General features: G+C 43.8%; 1 protein-coding gene across 1 annotated transcript in view; it reads left to right on the forward strand.

Annotated features, from left to right (window-relative positions):
• The first annotated feature begins 5,306 nt into the window (after window positions 1–5,306).
• The window catches only part of LOC144692487 (protein Niban 1-like), a 145,740-nt gene continuing 131,465 nt past the window's right edge, over window positions 5,307–19,581 (forward strand). Inside the window, exon 1 of the mRNA XM_078561407.1 lies at window positions 5,307–5,499. Within this exon, the coding sequence (XP_078417533.1) occupies window positions 5,448–5,499 (52 nt within the window). The 5' untranslated portion in view covers window positions 5,307–5,447. The remainder of the gene's footprint in view (window positions 5,500–19,581) is intronic.

Below are 19,581 nucleotides of genomic sequence, written 5' to 3' on the forward strand. Positions count from 1 at the left end.
AATCTAAGTTGGCCATGTAGCAGTCACTGCTGGAGGTGCTCACAGCCCCTTGCAATGTCAGCATCCCGATTTGGACCAGCCTCCCCCATGGTTCAAGCTAACAGTGCAGCCTTGCAGCGCACTAATCTCTGGCCATCCAAGTGGTGGCCAGCACTCTCCGGGAAGTGTCACACTTTAGCAGGACAGGTTCTTAGTACACCCATGCTAACCACGTGTGTTTCTCTTTCATCCTGCAGGAGGAGTACATCAGGATCCTGGAGCCTGGTGAACTGACTGTATGCCTAATGGCCTACAGAGCACCAAGACGACGGAGGAGAGAGCGACTGAGGCTTCTGGCTGCGCAGAGGCAGGAGAAGCAAACTCAGGGGCTCCCGCACACACTGCCTAAGAGCCCCAGCGAGCGATTGCTGGTCAGACACTGAGGGTCTCTAGACGCTGCCTTTCATTCCTGCAGGTGACCAAGAACCAGTGTCGCTGAAGACTGCACATGTCTAGGGAACTGGTCGGTCACATCTGCCAGCTACTGCAGGATTTGGTGCCACGGGGACATGGAGAGCACCCACTGCCAGTGGTTGTGAAAGTGACCACTGCGTTCAATTTCTATGCCAGTGGCTCCTTTCAGGGCTTCGCAGGTGACCCCGGTGGGATTTCACAATCCGCCACCCACAAATGCATCCATGAGGTCACAGATGCCATCTTCTCCATGGCACACAACTTTGTGTGGACAGCCAGGATACAAGATCATTGGATTCTCTCAGATCTCCGGTTTCCCAGAGGTGCAGGGTGCAATCGACTGAACTCATGTGGTGCTCAGATCTTCATCGCAACACATGGTGACTACATCAACCGCAAGGAGTTCCATTTGCTGAATGTGCAGCTGGTATGCGACCACCAGAAATGCATCCTGCAGGTGTGCGCACAGTTTCCAGGGAGTGTGCACCACACTTACATCCTCAGTCGGTCACAAATCCCTGGAGTCTTCCAGGGTCCACAGAGGCTGCAGGGTTGGCTCCTCGAGAACAAGAGGCCATGGCTGATGACACCCGTGTGGCGGCCTCAGACTGCAGCAGGGCGCCGCTATAATGAGGGTCATGAGGCAACTTGCAACTTGGTGAAGCAGACCATCATGATATTGAATATGAGGTTCCGGTGTTTGGGCCGGTCTGGTGGAGCCCTGCAATACAGTCCACAGAGGGTGTCACGCATCATCATCGTCTGTTGCGCCCTTTACATCCTGGCACTCCAACGGAGAGATAAGCTGGCTGAGGAGGAGATGGAGGAGCTGGAGGTCTCCTCTGATGAGGAGGATGATAATGGGGATGAGGCTGAGGAGGCCCTCGGAGGTGACATGATGGGGATGAGGCCCTCGCACTGGCTAGACAAGGCAGGCATGCTCAGGAGGCCATTATAGCTGCCAGATTTGTGGAGGATGATGACGAAATGCAGTGAGGTGCCCCCATAGTTCCTCACATTGCATTTGTGAACGTTTGACTCCAGTCTGGCTTATTGAGGCGCGAATACCCTCTGTGAGAATGCTCCTGTCATGGAGACGCGGTGAAGGCCCTAATAGTCACGTGATTGCAGGAGGATGATGATGACATGCCATGAGGACACTCCATAAATCTTCTCACAGCCCCTGGGAATGTCTGACTCCTGTCTGGCTGAGGGCAGCTCGCTTGCGCTCCGTGATCAGGGTCATACCATAGAGACGCAGCCATGAAACTTTAGAAGCATCTGATGCTTTGTCCACCTTCAGCTCCTGAGCCCTTCAGGAGCTGGAGCACAGCATCAGTGGTCACAGATGCTGAAGAGATGGGAGACAGCCCCTCCATAAAGGGTCTGAGAGCACACCAAGAGAATGAGAGATCTCTGTGGTGCCTGCCCACTACATTCTGGCAGCAATGACCAGCACTGCCGAAGTGTAGGCATCAGTAATGTTTCCAGGGAATGTGAGGCTCTACCATCACTTTGGTCTGAAGGCCGCACAGATCACAGGGAAGAAGCCCTGGACTGAGATACCTGCCTTTATCTTGTGCAGAAAGGTTCCACGTCTGAGTGACATGAACACTGCTCATCAGAACAAGGAGCCATTGGCGGGGAGACATTATTGGGAGTTTATTGACAATAGTAAACATTATGTACAAGTGATTAACACCCATGCCCAGGCTGTGCAAATAATTCTCCCCACTACGTCTTGGTGCTCCCCAGACATCCAAAGTGGAGGTGGAGGCAGCCTACTGACTGCTACATCCTGTCTGTGATGACCTTGGCGGGTGCCCTTTGCAGGGCTGAGACTTGGAGGGCCCTGGACTGCTTTCAGGGGTCCTGCTGTGTGGCAGTGGCACCCTCCTCGACCTTTGGAGCTGGAGCTGCTGGGGTCACTGCAAGAGGGGAGTCGGATTGGCCGGACTCTCATGGAGTCACCTGGATGGATGGGTCCAGAATGCGCACCTACGGATCCTCCTCCCTATGGGTGCCCAGGGGCCCGAGGCTGGATCCTTGAGGAGCAGGGGTAGCTGGAGTGAGATCAAGCTGCCCGGCACCCTTCTCAGGTACACACTGCTGGAGGCCGTCAGCGATGGAGTTGAGCCTGCGCAGCAGTGCAAGAGCAAAGTCCCGGACCAAGGTCACCCTGGCGGCTGCCATCCTACCAGTGTTGACCTCGGTGCATTGACATGCCGGCGCTATCACCTCGGACTGCGGACAGACTACTCCATCATGCCTTGCAACCTGAGGAGTGCAGCGGACACCCCTTTCTGATGTTCCCGATCTTGCCTTTGCAGCTCCAGCAACTGTGACATGACCAAGTCCAGAGGCTCATCATCTGACTCGGACTCAGCAACGTTCTGGCCTCCAGCAGTCCTCCGAGTGCTGGGGACCTGGGAAGTCCCTGCCTCCACCTGCTGTGGATCACAAAGTACGATGTGCTCACCAGATTGTGATCCCGGGGCTACTCTAAAGCTGGGTCCCACTGAGGTGTGTGTGTCTGCACTGGTGGAGGGTGTGAGTGAGCGCTGTGACGGGAGTTCAGGGAGGGTGCCTCCAAATTCCTCGTCAGAGGTTTCTTTGGAGCTTGATTGGAGGCCCTGGGTCATGGACTCTGTCGCCTGTTTCCCTGATGTGCCTGCGAAAGCAAGGAGAAATAATTAGTCCATGGCAATGGCCTGTGAAACAGGACACATCACTCACAGCATGGTTGTCTGATGGATGTTGCATTGCTGGATCTTGGTAGAGCACCGCTCACCTCACTGTCAGTACAGGACCGGTCCAGATCCTCACCGGCCGCTGTATGACTCTGTTTTCAAAGTCCGTGAGGACCTTGATTTCGGGCATTCCGCCACCGGTCTGCAACCTCTCGCTCTTGTGTGCCAGCTTGTCCTGCATGAATAGAGATGGAGAAAGAGTAAGCAGGACATCTGCCAGGCCAGATGATAAGTATGCCTGGCAAGTGTGGGTGGGGAATGGTCCTATGGATGGGATGAGGACAATGATGGTGAGTATGAGAAAGTGAATGGTGATGTCCCTTGAACTGACAGTGAGTGTGGGCCCTGTGGATGTGTGATGGGTTTTCAGTGTGTGGGATGAGAGTGAAGAAAAGAGTGACTTACCTTGGCAGAACGGAGGAGATCATTCATCATCTTGTAGCACTGGGTGGCTGACCTCTTCTGCAGGGCGTTGGCACTGACCACTGGTGCCACTGCCTCCCAAGCTGGGTTAGTGCTGTTGCTGCCCATCCTGCGGCCAGAACTGGGGTAGAGGACATCACGGTGGGCCTCCATGGCATCCAAAAGTCGCTCGAGAGATGTGTTGCTGAACCTGGGGGCTGCAGTCTTTTTCAGTTTCAGGGCCATGTGTTCCATCAGTTCTGTTGAAGGGTCATGAGGACTCGAAACGTCAACTCTTTTCTTCTCCGCCGATACTACCAGATCTGCTGAGTTTTTCCAGGTAATTCTGTTTTTATCATGTGTTCCGTGCTATTTGGAAAATTGCACAATGTGATAACAATACTTGTGGAGGCAGCGGGATATTCACGATGAAGATATTTTTACCTGCATTCCTTCGCACTTGCAAGGACTTTGCTGAAGTAAGTACAATATACACTATTAGCGAATTGTGCTGGGACCACATAAATAATACCGCGCATTTGCAAGACTAATCACAATTCTAAGCAACTTTCTAAAGATAATTCATCAGGACAAATGCAAGAATGCCAAATTTCAAAATTTATTTGGAACAGAAGAGTCGTATTGGACTTGAATCATCAACTCTGTTTCTGGTGAGCTGGAAGCACTGAGATGTGAGCTTGCGGCTGGACTTTAAACATGGCGCCTAGTGTGATGCTGTGTCAGGGTGATGGCGAGTGGGTGAATGAGAGCCCGCCTGCCATGGAAACGGCATGTTTCCCAGGAGTGCATAAATAATGAGGTGGGCTTGGGCCAATATGGCGTTAAAAACCCACCATCGCGGCCAGCGGCTAAAATGTCATTTTACCCGCCTGCTACCGCACTTAGTGCAAATTTGGGAAAATTAAGCCGATAGGTTTTATGAAGTGCCTTAAAGGAGGAAAGCAAAGCAGAAAAGCGGAGGGTTTTGGGAAGAAAGTCCAGAGCTTAGAGCCTTGGCAGCTGCAGACACAGCCACCAATAGTGGAACAATTGAAATTGGGGATGCTCAAGAGGCTGGAATCATAGGAGTGTAGATTTCACAGAGGATTGTAGAGTTGGAGGAGATTACAGAGACAAGGAGAGGGCCAGCCCATGGAGGTATTCGAAAATAAATGAGAATTTTCAAGAAAAGCAAAATGCTGCAGATGCTGGAGATCTGAAATAAAAACAGAAAGTGTTGTAAAAACTCAGCAGGTCTGGTAGCGTCTGTGGAGAGAGAAACAGAGTTGATGTTTCAAATCCAGTACGACTCCTGTTCCAAATAAATTTTGAAATTTGACATTCTTGCATTTGTCCTGATGAATTATCTTTAGAAAGTTGCTTAGAATTGTGATTAGTCTTGCAAATGCGCGGTATTATTTATGTGGTCCCAGCACAGTTCGCTAATACTGTATATTGTACTTACTTCAGCAATGTCCTTGCAAGTGCGAAGGAATGCACGTAAAAAATATCTTCATTGTGAATATCCCGCTGCCTCCACAAGTATTGTTATCACATTGTGCAATTTTCCAAATACTATCGCTTTGGTCGGAATTATCCCCTGTTTGTTATTCTTGTTATGTGTGACCCGTCTAATTGATTTTGAGAGGAAAGGGGTGGAGCGAAGGCGGTGACTTCAGGAAGTTACTTATAACAGAGAGAACATTGTACTGGGGAACATTCGCTGCACCGTGGACAGCGAGGGACAGACGCAGCCCTGCAGCAAGTTGAGATCCCGTTCTATAATCAACGTTGCGAGAAAGAAAGAAAGCATTCTGCAACCAGATTTACTTCCCTGGCAGAATGGGTGGATCTGTTTCCAGCTTGGATGAGAACAGATGCAATTATATCAGAGGTGGGAACGATTTAATTGCAACGATGAAACTTTCTGCGTTGTAGTGTGACGGGAAAATTACTACAGTGTTGAGTAACTCGATCTGATGAACTGTTCAGTAGATGTTAACTTTTGGTAAGATAGGACAGGCTCGGATGGAAGTTGAAGCGGCAGTGTTGTGAAGCGCTGGTGCAAGAAAGTGCAGTCAAAGAAAGTGGCTCTTTTTCAGAAAGTAAAAATGTCCAGGAGGTAGCATGTCGCTTTTTGGAAGACGTGCCCCCTAGTCCTGTGGAGATATCCCTTAGAATCATTCTCCGTTATAATCAATTCTCTTTTAAGATCCAGATGCTTTGCACCAGCAATTTTACATCCGACAGAACAGTGAAATAAGATAATATTTGGTAAAGTTTAGTGCAATTGTCAACGTGTGTGGGGAAGGAGAGGGGCAACTCTCTGCTGTGGAAGGTATGATTCATGCCGAGAGTTCCATTGCCCGCATGATGATGTCTTACAAAAAAAAACTTTAAAAGGCAGATATTTTTCCAGTTCAAGGACTATTTGTTTCATACATAAAAAGGGTTCACTTTATTCATATATACAGAAGGATTAATTATTAACACGTCGCAGTATTTTACTTTTATTTATTAACGTGTTATGAGAAAGCCCTGTAAGTTAAACTTTTCAAGTGCCTTTGGCAACCAGTTTCTGCTCCTTATTTCCAATGTGTAGAAATGGTAGCGGGACTGTAATCTGAAGTTTTGGCTGTTGCTTATGCTCTGTGTTTGGAATTGTGGGTGTTGCTGTTGGTGCAGTTCAACCAGTTTAACAACTGAGAATTAGAAAAGGCGATCGGTGCTTTAGGATTTTGGGTTATTGGGGGGGGACTGTAACACATTATAAATTGTCCTCTCGGTACACCTGTCAGGACAAAGGAGCAAGTCAGCTGTGTTGAATTGGTATTGGGACTCAGTACCATCAGGTGCATCGGTGGAGTTGTGTGACAAATGCAGAAAATGCTGGAAATACTCGGCGGCCTGGCAGCATTTGTGTAGAGAGAAACCGGGTTCCGGTTTCAGGTCTCTGACCTTTCATCAGAACTAGATTTGGCAATCGGTATTCCAAAGCAGTAAGTGTGGATGTTGCCAGACCTGCTGTGTGCTCCCAGCAATTTCTGTTATTTCAGGTTTCCAGCGTTTGGTTAAATCTCAGTATTACAGGGCAGGAGCTCCGGATCCAAGCACGGAGCTTTCTGTCAGCTGTTAAACGTCTGCCTTCCCAATAAAGTGGAGGCAAACTCGTGTGTCTCAAGTATGAAGCCTTTTGTCGATATTTTCTTGTTCGTCAACTGTCTTCTTGATAAGGTTGTCTCTGCGGCAACTTCCAGAACCAGTTCTGGGTTATTAGACTTAGTTGTTGACTGGTCATAATAGTAATTGGTGTCATTCCAGGTCTGGCAGCTAAAATTCACAATCTTGGTAAACTTAACGATGAAACACCAAGAACACTCTCAGACGGAGGAGTGGCGTTTGGTACGCCGATACATTCATGCCGATTCCTGTACTTAATCCACAAGAGTCCCTCTGCATTCGAGTTGCACTCTAGCGTGCTTCCCAAACATCTGCTAACAAAAGGAAGAAATAAGCAATGCTAATAAATTTGGAACATGTCGGTGGGAAATGCCTTTATGGTTACAGCATCGAAAATATGGAAAGCCCAAGTCTCTGTGGGCATATTGCACCCCCTTGACTTGCTGACACTAATGTGGACTTGGCGTATTGCTGTGGTATCATATTGTTTGACATAATGCTTAGAGAGCTCAACACTAACCAAGTGGCCACCTTTATTTACGTAGTTGTAGTGCTAGCTATTAACTTTAATCAATCGTGTGGATTTCCATTTGGTCTTTGGCCCTGGATAATATACTGTCATCCTTGCTGCAGCTGCAGTTTCCTGTAGTCTTCCCTTAGGTCCAGGATTCGACATTCACTGCTTGACATGCCCCTTGTCAATTCTAGTTCACTGGTAACAGTTTTCTGATTGGAAGATAAATTTATCATGTTAAATAAATTGAAATAAGTATGCTTTATTTGGACTTTTAGCACCGCACACAAGAGAACCTGAAATATAAAAAGCTACAGTAACTGGCTGGATAGTCATTAAAATACTGAGAATTTCAAGGAATAAATACATCAGTTGCCTTGAAAAAATATATTTGCATTTATTACCTTTGCTTTTCAATATAATAGACACATGTTACTGTAGTAGGACAGGTCTGATGGGCCCTTCCCCAGTTCTAAGTACTTTCATGTTCTTTCTGTAATGCCTTCCTTGCTGACTTCAGCATGTATAATATTATTGTGCCACAACGATTGAAGAAATAAGTATTTTTCTGCTGCTTAAACACTGTTGTTGCCTCATACAAATTTGCTCATTTCTACTTAGCAGGGAAAATCTTATGTGTGACAATATTGCTCTTAGCTCACTTGCATAGCTGCTCAGTTCAAGCACAAGGAAGCATCTTGGGTTTACATCACTTGACAAATAGTGTAACTTTACACCTCGTCCCCCCCCCTACCCCCCCAACCGCCCAAAGAAAGGCAACAGTCTACAGTTTCCCCTTGGTGCAGGAGAAATGGTCTCCCGCTTCAGACATGTGTACATGAATTGAAGAAGGCGCCAAATGATTCTGAGGAAAATGTAAAAAAAATATTTTTTACATTTTTAAATCATTGACACCCATGTCCAATTTTCCTGTAGAGCATTCCTCTCTCCCAGAAACAAATTTTGGGACCCCGCCATCCCCAACTTCCTCTACCGAACTCAAATTCAGGTCACCTTCAGACAGGGCCTGGTTTCCCAATGGGAACACCACTCTGTGTCACCATAATGGAGTAGGAGTTACATTAGCTGTATGCCCAGGCCAGGAGACTCAGGGAGCTTGGCAAAGAAGAGCAGCCCATCATGCATTACCCTCCCCAATGTGAGTATAAGCCACACCAGATCTACAAAGATCTCTCCAAATAACCATGCATCCAATGGCTGCACCTCCCTAATGATGCCACTGGGGATCTCTGCCAAGTCATCACAAAGATTTTCAGACTCACTCCACTGCTCTGTCCATGGCAATTAAAGTGAACACAGTGCTCAACTTTTACGGCTCCCGATCCTTCCAGGTCCACACAGGACATCTGTTTAACATTAACCAGGGAGCTGTCAGGGCATCAATCCAGCAGGTGACAGATGCCCGATTTCAGAGATCAGCCAAATTAATTTACTTCATAGCACCACCCAGACAGCGGAGGCACAGAGCCAAGGATCTGGAGATTTTGATTCTCCAGGGTTCCACAATAGCTTGCACACGGTGCTGAAGGCACCAGCCAAGCAGCTGCTGACACATATGAATAGAAAGAGGTTTCATTCTTGGGATGTCTAGCTCTTCTATGATGCAAACCAGACTCTGTGAGACTTACTGCTGCAAAGGACCATCAAAGGGCAGATTCTGCAGAATGCCTTTAACTGATCAACTGCAATGGCAGCATAACAGCGTCCCCTCCTTCTGCACACCATATCTGAGGAAGGGCTCTTTGGTGGAGCAGAACCATACCAGGAATCTCTCATCTATTGGATGGTCTATTTCCTGACTTAGGGTGATGTTCATAAATAACAATACATGAGACAAGCGCCCAGTGTATTTCAACAGAAACATTTCTTTTACTGCAAGCTAAAGGAGGGAAAGGTTGTGCATGAATATAAGACTGCCAGTTAAGGAGTTTGTGGTAATTGTAATGGGAGAGGTGAAGTGTGACACATGGGATGTGCAGATGTTAGGGTGGAGGAAAATTTTGGGGTGGAATCATCCACTCCTGTTTGCGGCGGGCGTAGCAGGCGGGAGAGGAAAATATCAGGAGATTGCAAAAATCGGTTTCATGTTGTCATAAAACCAGTATGCGATTGTCCGCTCTACCTGTCATTGGCGGCTGCTTTTCCCACCACCTCACGTCGGGAACCTAATTACAATACTTTAGCATCTCATTATAAGCTCTGCTCACCAGAATCAACCCCCCACATTGGATCATCTGGTCACTTCAAAACTGTACATAGGCAACGTGAACCTGGTGAGTTGTACTTCACTCGGGACTTTGAGGTTTGTTTGCCTACTTTGCTTCGGGCAGCACTCATGGTCATTGATGCCAGGCTTCACAGGCAGCACCACATCGCTTTTTTAGGGGGCTCACAAGCAGGTCTCTACCTACCAGACCAGCTGTAAGGCAGGGGTGGCTTTTCAACAGCTGCAGGGCCAGGAGTTTCTTGGTGAAGGGGGGGAGAAGTGACCTTAGGCAAGGGAAGAGGCTGCAGGGTGAGGGCTGTACCAGGGAAGGGCGGTATCCCAGGGTGTGTGGGGAGCACAAGTTGATCTGTGCAAGTGGCCTTTAAGATAATGCGACTGACGAGGCTGGACTGCGGACTGACGAGGCTATCTCCAGAGGAGATGAGGCCAGATGGAGATGTGTGTGTGTGTGAGAGAGTGAGTGGTGATGACCCTTGAGCTGGCAGTGAGTGAGATGCCAGTGAATGTGTGGCCTTGTGAGTTTAGGGTGATGAGATAGCCGCTTTACCCTGGTGGCACAGATGAGATCATTCATCCGCTTTCTGCATTGGATGGCCAGCCTCCTCTGTGCAGCATTGGTACTAACCACCGCCATCAACGCCTCACAAAACGGATTGATGAGATTGCTGAACCTCCTACAGCCAGACTGGGGGTGAAGGTACATCATGGCGGGCCTCCAAAAGGCATTCCAGTGACAGGTCACTGAACTCTTCTTGGCTTTCGGGGCCATGTCTTCACTGGTGCAGTCCTGGGCTGCAAGCATTGAGAACTGTCTGTGCAGCTGCAGTTTAGATATGGAGTGAGGAAATGGTGAAGTAACGCATGGTGTCCAATTCAGAGGCCGCTCACCAGCAAGACAGCCTGTTTCCTGTGGCTGCATAGTAATGAATGGTAAGTGGATGATACAGCGCAAAAATCCACCATTGCGGCCAGCGGGTAAAATGTTTTTCACACCCGCTGCCACACTTAGTGCAATTCAGGGATGATTCCACCCTTGAGCTTGTTCAAGCAGTTGGTCCCAGGGGTGTTGTATGTGAGTGCCTTACCCAGAGTGTAATGTGAAGGTTTAGTAGTGTGAATGTTGCTTTAAGAGAGTAGGTTCATTCAGAAGTGAAGGTGGGAGTCTAGTTGTGGAGGATGATGGTATGGCAGAGATATTTCATAAACATTTTTCTGCTTTTGTACAAATAATGGAAGTGAGAATGTAGAGTAGTGGGAGAGAACAACTGTAGAGTTATTTGTAGAAAAGGAAATGATTCTAAAATAATTAGCTGAAATTAAGGAGGCCTGTTTCCTGATGGCATACACTGTAGGTCATGAGAGGAAGTCAGAAAGGGATAATGGAGGCTCCAGCACCATTTTCAATTTCCTTAAATATGCAAATGGTGCCATTGGACTCAAGAGTAGCCAATGTAACTTCTTTGTTCAAGAAGGGAGAGAACGATAATCTAGGTGACTATAGACCAGTTAGCCTAAGGCAGTGGTGGGCAAATCTTAAATGCTAATTTTAACACTGCTTGCCCAGTGGAAATCAGGCAGTTAGGCATTTGAACTCACCTACCAACAACGCCCCTCATTTATCCCAGAGGCTATGAATTTAACCAGTTCCTCTGAGCAGAATAGTACACCTACCAGAAACTGACAGATCAGGTTCCAATGATGTCAATGGGGCCCATCTGCTCCATGGGCTTGAAAGCAAAATACGCTGCTCTGAAGGAGAGTCACATTGGACTCAAAACGTTAACTCTGTTTCTCTCTCCAGAGATGCTGCCAGACCTGCTGAGTTTTTCCAGCCTTCTTGTTCTTATTATGCTCCATGGGCTTCTGTTCGTGAAGCGAAAGTAGTTGTAGTGAACATAATAAGAAGCAAAGTAAGGTCTGAAGAGGCTAAACTTAATTTTAACTTTCCTTCCAGGGCCAAGGAGAGTATGTTTGCTCTTCTAGCTCCATCTCCCGCTTCCCCAGATCCCACCTACCTGAGTCCCGGGGACCATTCATTCAGTCTCTGATGTCGCCCAACTTTGTGACCATGCCCACCAGCCAGCTTTCTGTCAGCATTGACCAGGAAACTGGCCCTCTATCCAGCTCTACCTGTCTCACCCTCCTCTACCAGCTTATATTTCACCTCATTTCTCTCTTTCCTTAGTTCTGATGAAGAGTCATACGGACTCAAAACATCAGCTGTGTTCCTCTCCGCAGATGCTGTCAGACCTGCTGAGTTTTTCCAGCTATTTTTGTTTTTGACTAGGAAACTGTTTGGGGGCCATACAAGTTAGTCTCAGGGATTAAAATCTCTTGGCCTTGCATTGCTGAAACCAGATTGGGTTGCCTCAGCCCATGGTCACCTGATTCATGCCCAGAGTTAAAATTGAGGCTTTAGAATCTGTAATTCAAGAAAAAAAGTATCAAACGTTTACAAATGCATGGGTTAACTGAGGACAGTCTCAGTCTATGAGTTGAAAGCAAGCCTTGCTTGACCAATTTAATAGTTCTTTTTGAAGAGGTGACTACTTGGATATAATGGGAATGCTGTTCCCAGATGTGGTATATGTCAAGTTTCAGATGTTTCAATAAGCTATCTCACATGAAGTTTGTTAAAAATGTTCCAGCATTTGGCATAAGAGCCATTGGATTGAAAAATGATTCATGCATTGGAGTTAAGAAAACTGGATAGGACTCGAGACAGGTTGGAAGTAGTTCCTTTCAGTGCTAGGTACACTTTATCTTGTCAGTAAGGATAAATGATTTGGACCTCAGCATATGGAGTATAACCTTGAATTTTGTTATTATGCAGCCACTATACTATTCCAATATTATTCCATGAAGAGCAATGAAATGATTGACAGTGTTGATCTGTTTTTGGTGCTGGTGGTTGAGGGAGGAATATTGCCATGACACCATGAGAAGTTCCTCTCTTTCTTTGAATAGTCCCATGGGATTTGAATGTGGAAGAAGATCTGATTTAATGTCTCATCAAAAGATTGGCACATCTGACAATGCAAAGTTTACTAAGTGTTGTACACTGTTTTACTCAATTTTGGATAAGTAATTCAATGTGGCCAAAATTCATACCTGTATTTGGAGAACAATATTTGAGATGGAGGGATTCTTTGATGGGGGAGCTCTTGTAACAGTTTTTCTTGCAATTTGCGACCATGGCTAGATTTGTGACCAGGAAGTAAAGAATTCAGACAACAGGGTTTTTCTGGATAGTTGAGCTAATACGGGCTAAGTTATCTTCCTTATCAACACTTACCTTGTGATCATGCTAACCACTGTATCTCTGTAAATGTGGTGCTTTGTGCAGGTACTCAATAATAAATGGAAACTTGGATCTGGTTCAGAGCAAATCTAAGCTACATGCCTGACCTTACAAGAGAGGAAGGCCCATTGTAGTTTGTTCTATCCTGCCTACTTACCTGTATTAAGTCAGTTTTGGTATTGAGATACTGTACTTCCCCTAAGCAAAGTTTTTTAAAAAAAAATAATCTGCATTAGAATTGGCTGATTGGGATGATTTAGAGCGTGGATCAATTACTAGGATCTTGTCTTTTATATGTATAGATTAGAGCAATGCCCTGAAGGTGATTCACAAAGGAGAGACAGTGGAAGATGAGGGAGTGCTTACAAAAGCGTAACAATTGCTGGGTTCCAAGTTTGGAACTAACTGGAAAGATCTTTCGAAGAGCACACAGCCACAATGAGAAACCTGCTTCTGTGCTGTAAGTTTCTCGGATCAAACACTGCAGAGTGGTCAAGAATGATGAGAAGGGGATTGTGTAATGAGGTGGTTGGGTAAAGATGTCCTACTTTTGTTTCCATTTCTTTAGCCCAAGAATACTGAGACCAGTTATAGTATCCCTATTGCCACCATAACCAACAATGTTTAACAGCACAGATCATGCATCAAAATTGGAACTCTCCTCATTTTTATAATCCTGTTCCACACTGGGCAGTGCTTTTACCAACTGAACGATCAGGGAACTGAATGATCAGGGGACCTCGCTGTAACAATTATTGAGTTTTATTTGTATACAAACAAGATTATCTATATTCTATTACAGAAACAAAATGAATATATCTAATAGTATGGTTATTTGTTTAATCCGATATCAAGTTATATATGAATTCCTGATGTAAACAAATCCTTTAGTCTAATATGCTCATTTATTTTAAAATGTCCAAAATATTCCACAATTTACATTTCATGCGCACCCAAAATATTAGGAAAGTTAAAATAATGAACTATGCTTTCATGATTTTTAAAATAATTTTGAATCATTTCTTAGCCTGACCCATGACATAAGCATATAATTTAAGCACAAAATGTAATATAGAAGCCAGGCAATATAAGCAGGATGACAGATGTGGTTAGTTGCAAAATAGCTTGTTTCTATTCCCCAAAAAGTAAGGCGTAACAGTGTGATAGAGTATCATTGAGTTAGACTGAAACCTACTAACTCCAAAATAGATACAGATGTCAGAGGGGTCTAATAGAGTTGTTACATTTAGTGCAAATGTCAGTTTCACCTTCGTATATGGAGAATAACAGTTACAACTCACACCATGGTGCAGTGCAACAGTTACAGAGCACTATCATGGTGAACCATAAAAGGGAATTACACTATGTATGTAGTTGGTGTTTCCAGTTGTGTGAGAGGCAGCATGAGCTTAGTCACTTAATAATTATGCAAAATTAATCCTAACAAAATGGTGCAAAAAAACCATACACTATATTTATAATTCAGGCTCAAAATTAAAAACAGCCTTTCTGGTAACTATTCTATAATGAAAACTTTCCAATTGTTCATGCTATGGCAGTGATGATGTAAACCCTGCAGAGGAGACCAGAAGTCTTCCCAAAAAATAGCACCTGCCAAAAACAGATTAGAGCTTTATCATAATGAAATGTAAATGTATGAAAATGAAGGTACATGTCATTTTGGTAACCTTTCACACCCATATACATGAGAGTCCATTGTTGTTAGGCTCTGTCATGATAGCACTGAAGATTTAAAGGTACATTGGCATTGTCTTTGATTTGCAGTTTTTGAGCCTAAATTATAAACGTAATGTAAGATTTATTTTGCACCACTTTGTTAGGATAAATTTTGTGTACTTGTTAAGTGACTAAGACTGAAGCCTTGGTTCATGCTGCCTCTCTCACAGCTGGAAACATCAACTATATACATTGTCTGCCTCTGCACTTGGACTGGAAACACTATATTTAAGTCTACAGCCTCAGTGTAAGTCTTCTATGAGTCCACCGTATGTGCCATATTCTTATAACATTGTAAGTGAAATGATCTTAATAAGAGCAATGTACAGTCCAGCTAGAAATTCCCTTTGGATGACTTTAAATATTTTAATCTGTTTTTGTCCAACCTGTCAAAATATTCTACAATGCTTCAGTAATACTGAGTGTGTGACATTGGTGTGTAGCACAATCTTTGATTCTCCAATGGTAGAAAACTTGCAGACTGGGCTGCTAAGCAGCAAATGAATTCTAGCATAGATTAATGTGAGGTGATGTACTTTGGTAGGTAAAACAGAAACATCATCTACACCTTTGAAATTAAGTAACAGAATGTTGTAGAAGAGCAAAGGTATCTAGCAATACAGGTGAATAATTAATTAAAGCAGCATCGAAGGTCAGCAAAGCAGTTAAAAATGTTAACAAAGCATTGAGATTTATTTCTAGGGATATAGAATTCAAAAGCAGTGAAGCTTTGTTAAACCTGTATAGGACCCAGATGAATTCACATTGGAGAGTATTGTGCATAGTTCTGGCATAGCAGCAGTAGAGAAAATGCAAAAGAGATTTACAAGGGTGATACCAGAATTGAGAGATTACAACTATCAGGAAAGGTTGAACAGGTTGTTGCTTTTTTTTTAGAAAAGAGAAGGCTTAGAAGATAAACACAGAAAATGCTAGAAAAACTCAGCAAGTCTGGGAGCATCTGTGGAGAGAGAAACAGAGTTAATGTTTCTTCTAAAGAAGAGTCATAAGAACTTGAAACATTAACTCTGTTTCTCTCTCCACAGATGCTGCCAGACCTGTTGAGTTTTTCCAGCATTTTCTGTTTTTATTTCAGATTTCCAAATCCACAGTATTTTGCTTTCATCTAAGACTTAGAAGATATCTAATAGAGGTCTTTAAAATTATGAATGGGCTGGACAGGGTAAACTTGGGGATGTTTCCTCTTGAGAGAATCCAAAGCCAGGAATCATAATTACAAGATAGTTACTCATAGATCCAATAAGGAATCAAGCGGAAATTTCTCAGTGATTAGAATGGTGTCACAATCCTGTTAGGGACAATTAACATTTAAAGAGAAGTAGGAACTCTTCATTTTAACCAGAAGAACTACATCACAAAATTTCACATTTTTAAACAAAAACAAATTTATTGTATATATAAGACTTAAACAAAAAAAGCATGATTAACTTAACAAGGTGGTTTAAAACTACAAATGTTATGCACTCAGTTTTACTTCTTACTTCTCCCAAGAATTCTCTTTTACCTTTATAATATCTTAGTTATTTACTTCTGTTGGGACCACCCATAAATATGCCACAGAATAATTAATTATTCACCTGGACTTTCTTTATCTCTCCTTAGTTCCAGCTATTCTCCGAGGTAAAACTCCTCTGTTAACACCTCTTGAGTGTGTATGCCTCAGTCTCTTGTCCTGGTTGCCTTCTCAATGCTTCCCAGCTAATTCTGCCAATTGGCTCTTTTTTGCCACAAGGCTCTGTGGGGCCATTCTAGATTTCTTCCACTAGCTGAAAGGTAGAGTATATCTTCCAGCTGCTTTTTCCTCACGAAATTCAAACTGAGATTAAGCCCCTACCTACATTCCACGCTGAACAACTAAGTTAGCACTTTCTCGGCTTCACTGCCGGCCAAACACCCATCAGCTTTGGCTATCTTCTCTCAGTGAGCTGCAGATTGCCAGAGCCCAAACTTCAACTAAACTGCCTTCAGGGCAAACACCCAGATGAATTAAACAAAAGAACCTCCCATCTCCCACAACTTATCTCTATGAAGGCGTGGCATACAAACATATGAATTAGGAGCAGGAGTAGGCCACTCGCCCCTCGAGCCTGCTCCACCATTCAATAAGATCATGGCTGATCTGATTGTAACCTCAACCCCACATTCCTGTCTAACCCTGATAATCTTTCACCCTCTTGTTAGTCAAGAATCTATCTAGCTGTGCCTTAAAAATATTCAAAGACTCTGCTTCCACCGCCTTTTGAGGAAGAGAGTTCCAAAGACTCGTGACCCTCTGAGAGAAAAAAATTCTCCTCATCTGTGTCTTAAATGAGCGACCCCTTATTTTTGAACAGTGACCCCTAGTTTTAGATTCTCTCACAAGAGGAAACATCCTCTCCAGGTGGATCCCTGTCAAGACCCCTTAGGATCTTAAAGGTTTCGATCAAGTCACCTCTTACTCAGCAAAACTCCAGTGGATACCAGCCTATCCTATCCAACCTTTCTTTATAAGACAACCCACCCATTCATGGTATTAGCCTAGTAAACCTTCTCTAAACTGCTTCTAACGCATTTATATCTTTCCTTAAATGAGAGCAGTACTGTACACTGTACTCCAGATGTGGTCTCACCAGTGCCCTATACAACTGAAGCATAACCTCCCTACTTTTGTATTCAATTCCCTTTGCAATAAATGATAACTTTCTATTAGCTTTCCTAATTATTTGCCATACCTGCATACTAACCTTTTGTGATTCATGCACTAGGACACCTAGATCCCTCTGAATTTGAGCTCTGCAATTTCTCACCATTTAGATAATAAGCTTCTATTTTATTCATGCCAAAATGGACAATTTCACATTTGCCCACATTATACTCCATTTGCCAGGTCTTGCCCACTCACTTAACCTATCTATGTCACTTTGTAGCCTCCTTACGTACTCTTCACAGCTTACTTTCCTACCTATCTTTGTGTCATCAGCAAATTTAGCAACCATTCCATCAGTCCCTTAATCTAAGTCATTTATCCCTGTGACACACCACTCATTACATCCTGCCAACCCAAAAAAGACGTATTTATGGCTACCCTCTATTTCCTGTGAGCTAGCCAATTTTCTATTCATGCCAATATGTTACCCCCTACATGATCACCTTTGATGTGGCACCTTATCAAATGCATTCTGGAAATTTAAGTACAGTACATCCATCGGTTCCCCTTTATCCAAAGTACATGTGACTCCTTCAAAGAACTCCAATAAATTGGGTAAACATGATTTCCCTTTCACAAAACCATGTTCACTCTGCCTGATTGCCTTAAACTTTTCTAAGTGCTCTGCTGCAGCATCTTTAATAATAGCTTCTAACATTTTGCCAGATACCCTTATACTACAGCTTGTTGAAGTAAGTGGAGACATTTGGCTACACAAGGCTTAAGAAAGGGTCATCCATTGTTTACAACCCTCTCTGACCTTGAAAGACGAATACAAATTAGCTTTATTAATTAAGTGTAATTAATTTCAAGTTTGTTTGAATCACACCTGCTTCTGTATTGTTCATAGGTTTCTTAGATTGTTGTGCCCGTTTTTCTACATGTAACCTTTTAACCTCTAACCTAATCTATTCCTAAAACCAGAAGTTATATTCTAAAACATGAGCTAGATGTTCTTGACAATACGAAACTCATTCAGCACAAGAAGTGCTTGAAGCAAATAGCTTCAATGTTTTTTTTTAAATGCTAGATGAGCATCTGAGAGAAAAGAGAATAGAAATATATATTGAAACATACAAACAAGGAGCAGAAGTAGGCTATTCGGCCCCTCGAGTCTGCTCCGCCATTTAATAAGATCATAGCTGATCTGATAGTAACCTGAAATCTGCATCCTGCCTATTCCCGATAAACTATCACCCCCTTGCTTACCAAGAGTCTATCCACCTCTACCATAAAAATATTCAAAGACCCTACTTCCACCACCTCATCTCTCTTTTAAATGGGTGACCCCTTATTTTTAAACAGGGCTGAGATGAGTGGGATAGGATAGGAGGAGACTGTGTGGAGTATTAATACCAGCACAGACTCTTTGGACTGAATAACATGCATTTGTTCTGAATTTTTAATATAATTCTATCTACCAAATGTGCAGTAGAATACTGCCAATTTCACAGAATTGGCATTGGTAGCAAGACTGTCTAAAAAAGACAATCTTTCCCCACTGGCATTATGCATAGTTACAGTATAATTTCAACCAAGAAACGGTTCCATCAACTATTTTTCTTAAAGAAAGTAGGACTTGTATTTATATAGTCCCTTTCCTAATCGCTGGGTGTCCCAAAGCGTTTTACAGCCTATTAGGTACTTTTCTATTAAAGTGCAGCCATTGCTGTAATGTATCATTGGCAGTCGGAGGCTACTGAGCACAACACCGTGTGCTTTTTGTGAATAAATATGTGTGAAACTACGTTACTGTAACCGCATTCCCCCAACTCTCATTTAATATTCCCAACATAAAGGTGGTTTCAGAAGCAGGTACACATCTCCTATGAGGTGAAACCTTCACAATGTGTGATTATGAACAGGGCATGCCACAGAATTAAAGGTCATCCTTTAAGTGCTCCATGTAAATCATGTGAACTACCCACCGGTTCCTCCAATCCACTCTGAACAGCTGTAATAACCACAATGTCAAACTGTAGTATTCAAATCAAACTAAAAGTCATACTTTTTACTTTTCGGTGATGTAATTACATAAAAGCAGACAGTACAATATTTGACATTTGTAACAAGCTATTTCAAAATAAATAACCTGAGAGCGTCAGCTGTTCCTTTCAGTAACTTTTAAACTCAATCTGATAAATTGTTTGCTGACAAAGACACTATCCAACCCCTTTTGGCCACCTCTGTTGGACTAAGCAGTGTGAATGAGGGAACTGAAAAGATCAACAAATCCTTCCAGCTCTCATTCCATTCTCTGGAACTCCAAAGGCCAGTTTCCTCTGAAGA

The sequence above is a fragment of the Cetorhinus maximus genome, chromosome 17 (assembly GCF_964194155.1).
Source record: "Cetorhinus maximus chromosome 17, sCetMax3.hap1.1, whole genome shotgun sequence".
Classification (NCBI taxonomy): domain Eukaryota; kingdom Metazoa; phylum Chordata; class Chondrichthyes; order Lamniformes; family Cetorhinidae; genus Cetorhinus; species Cetorhinus maximus.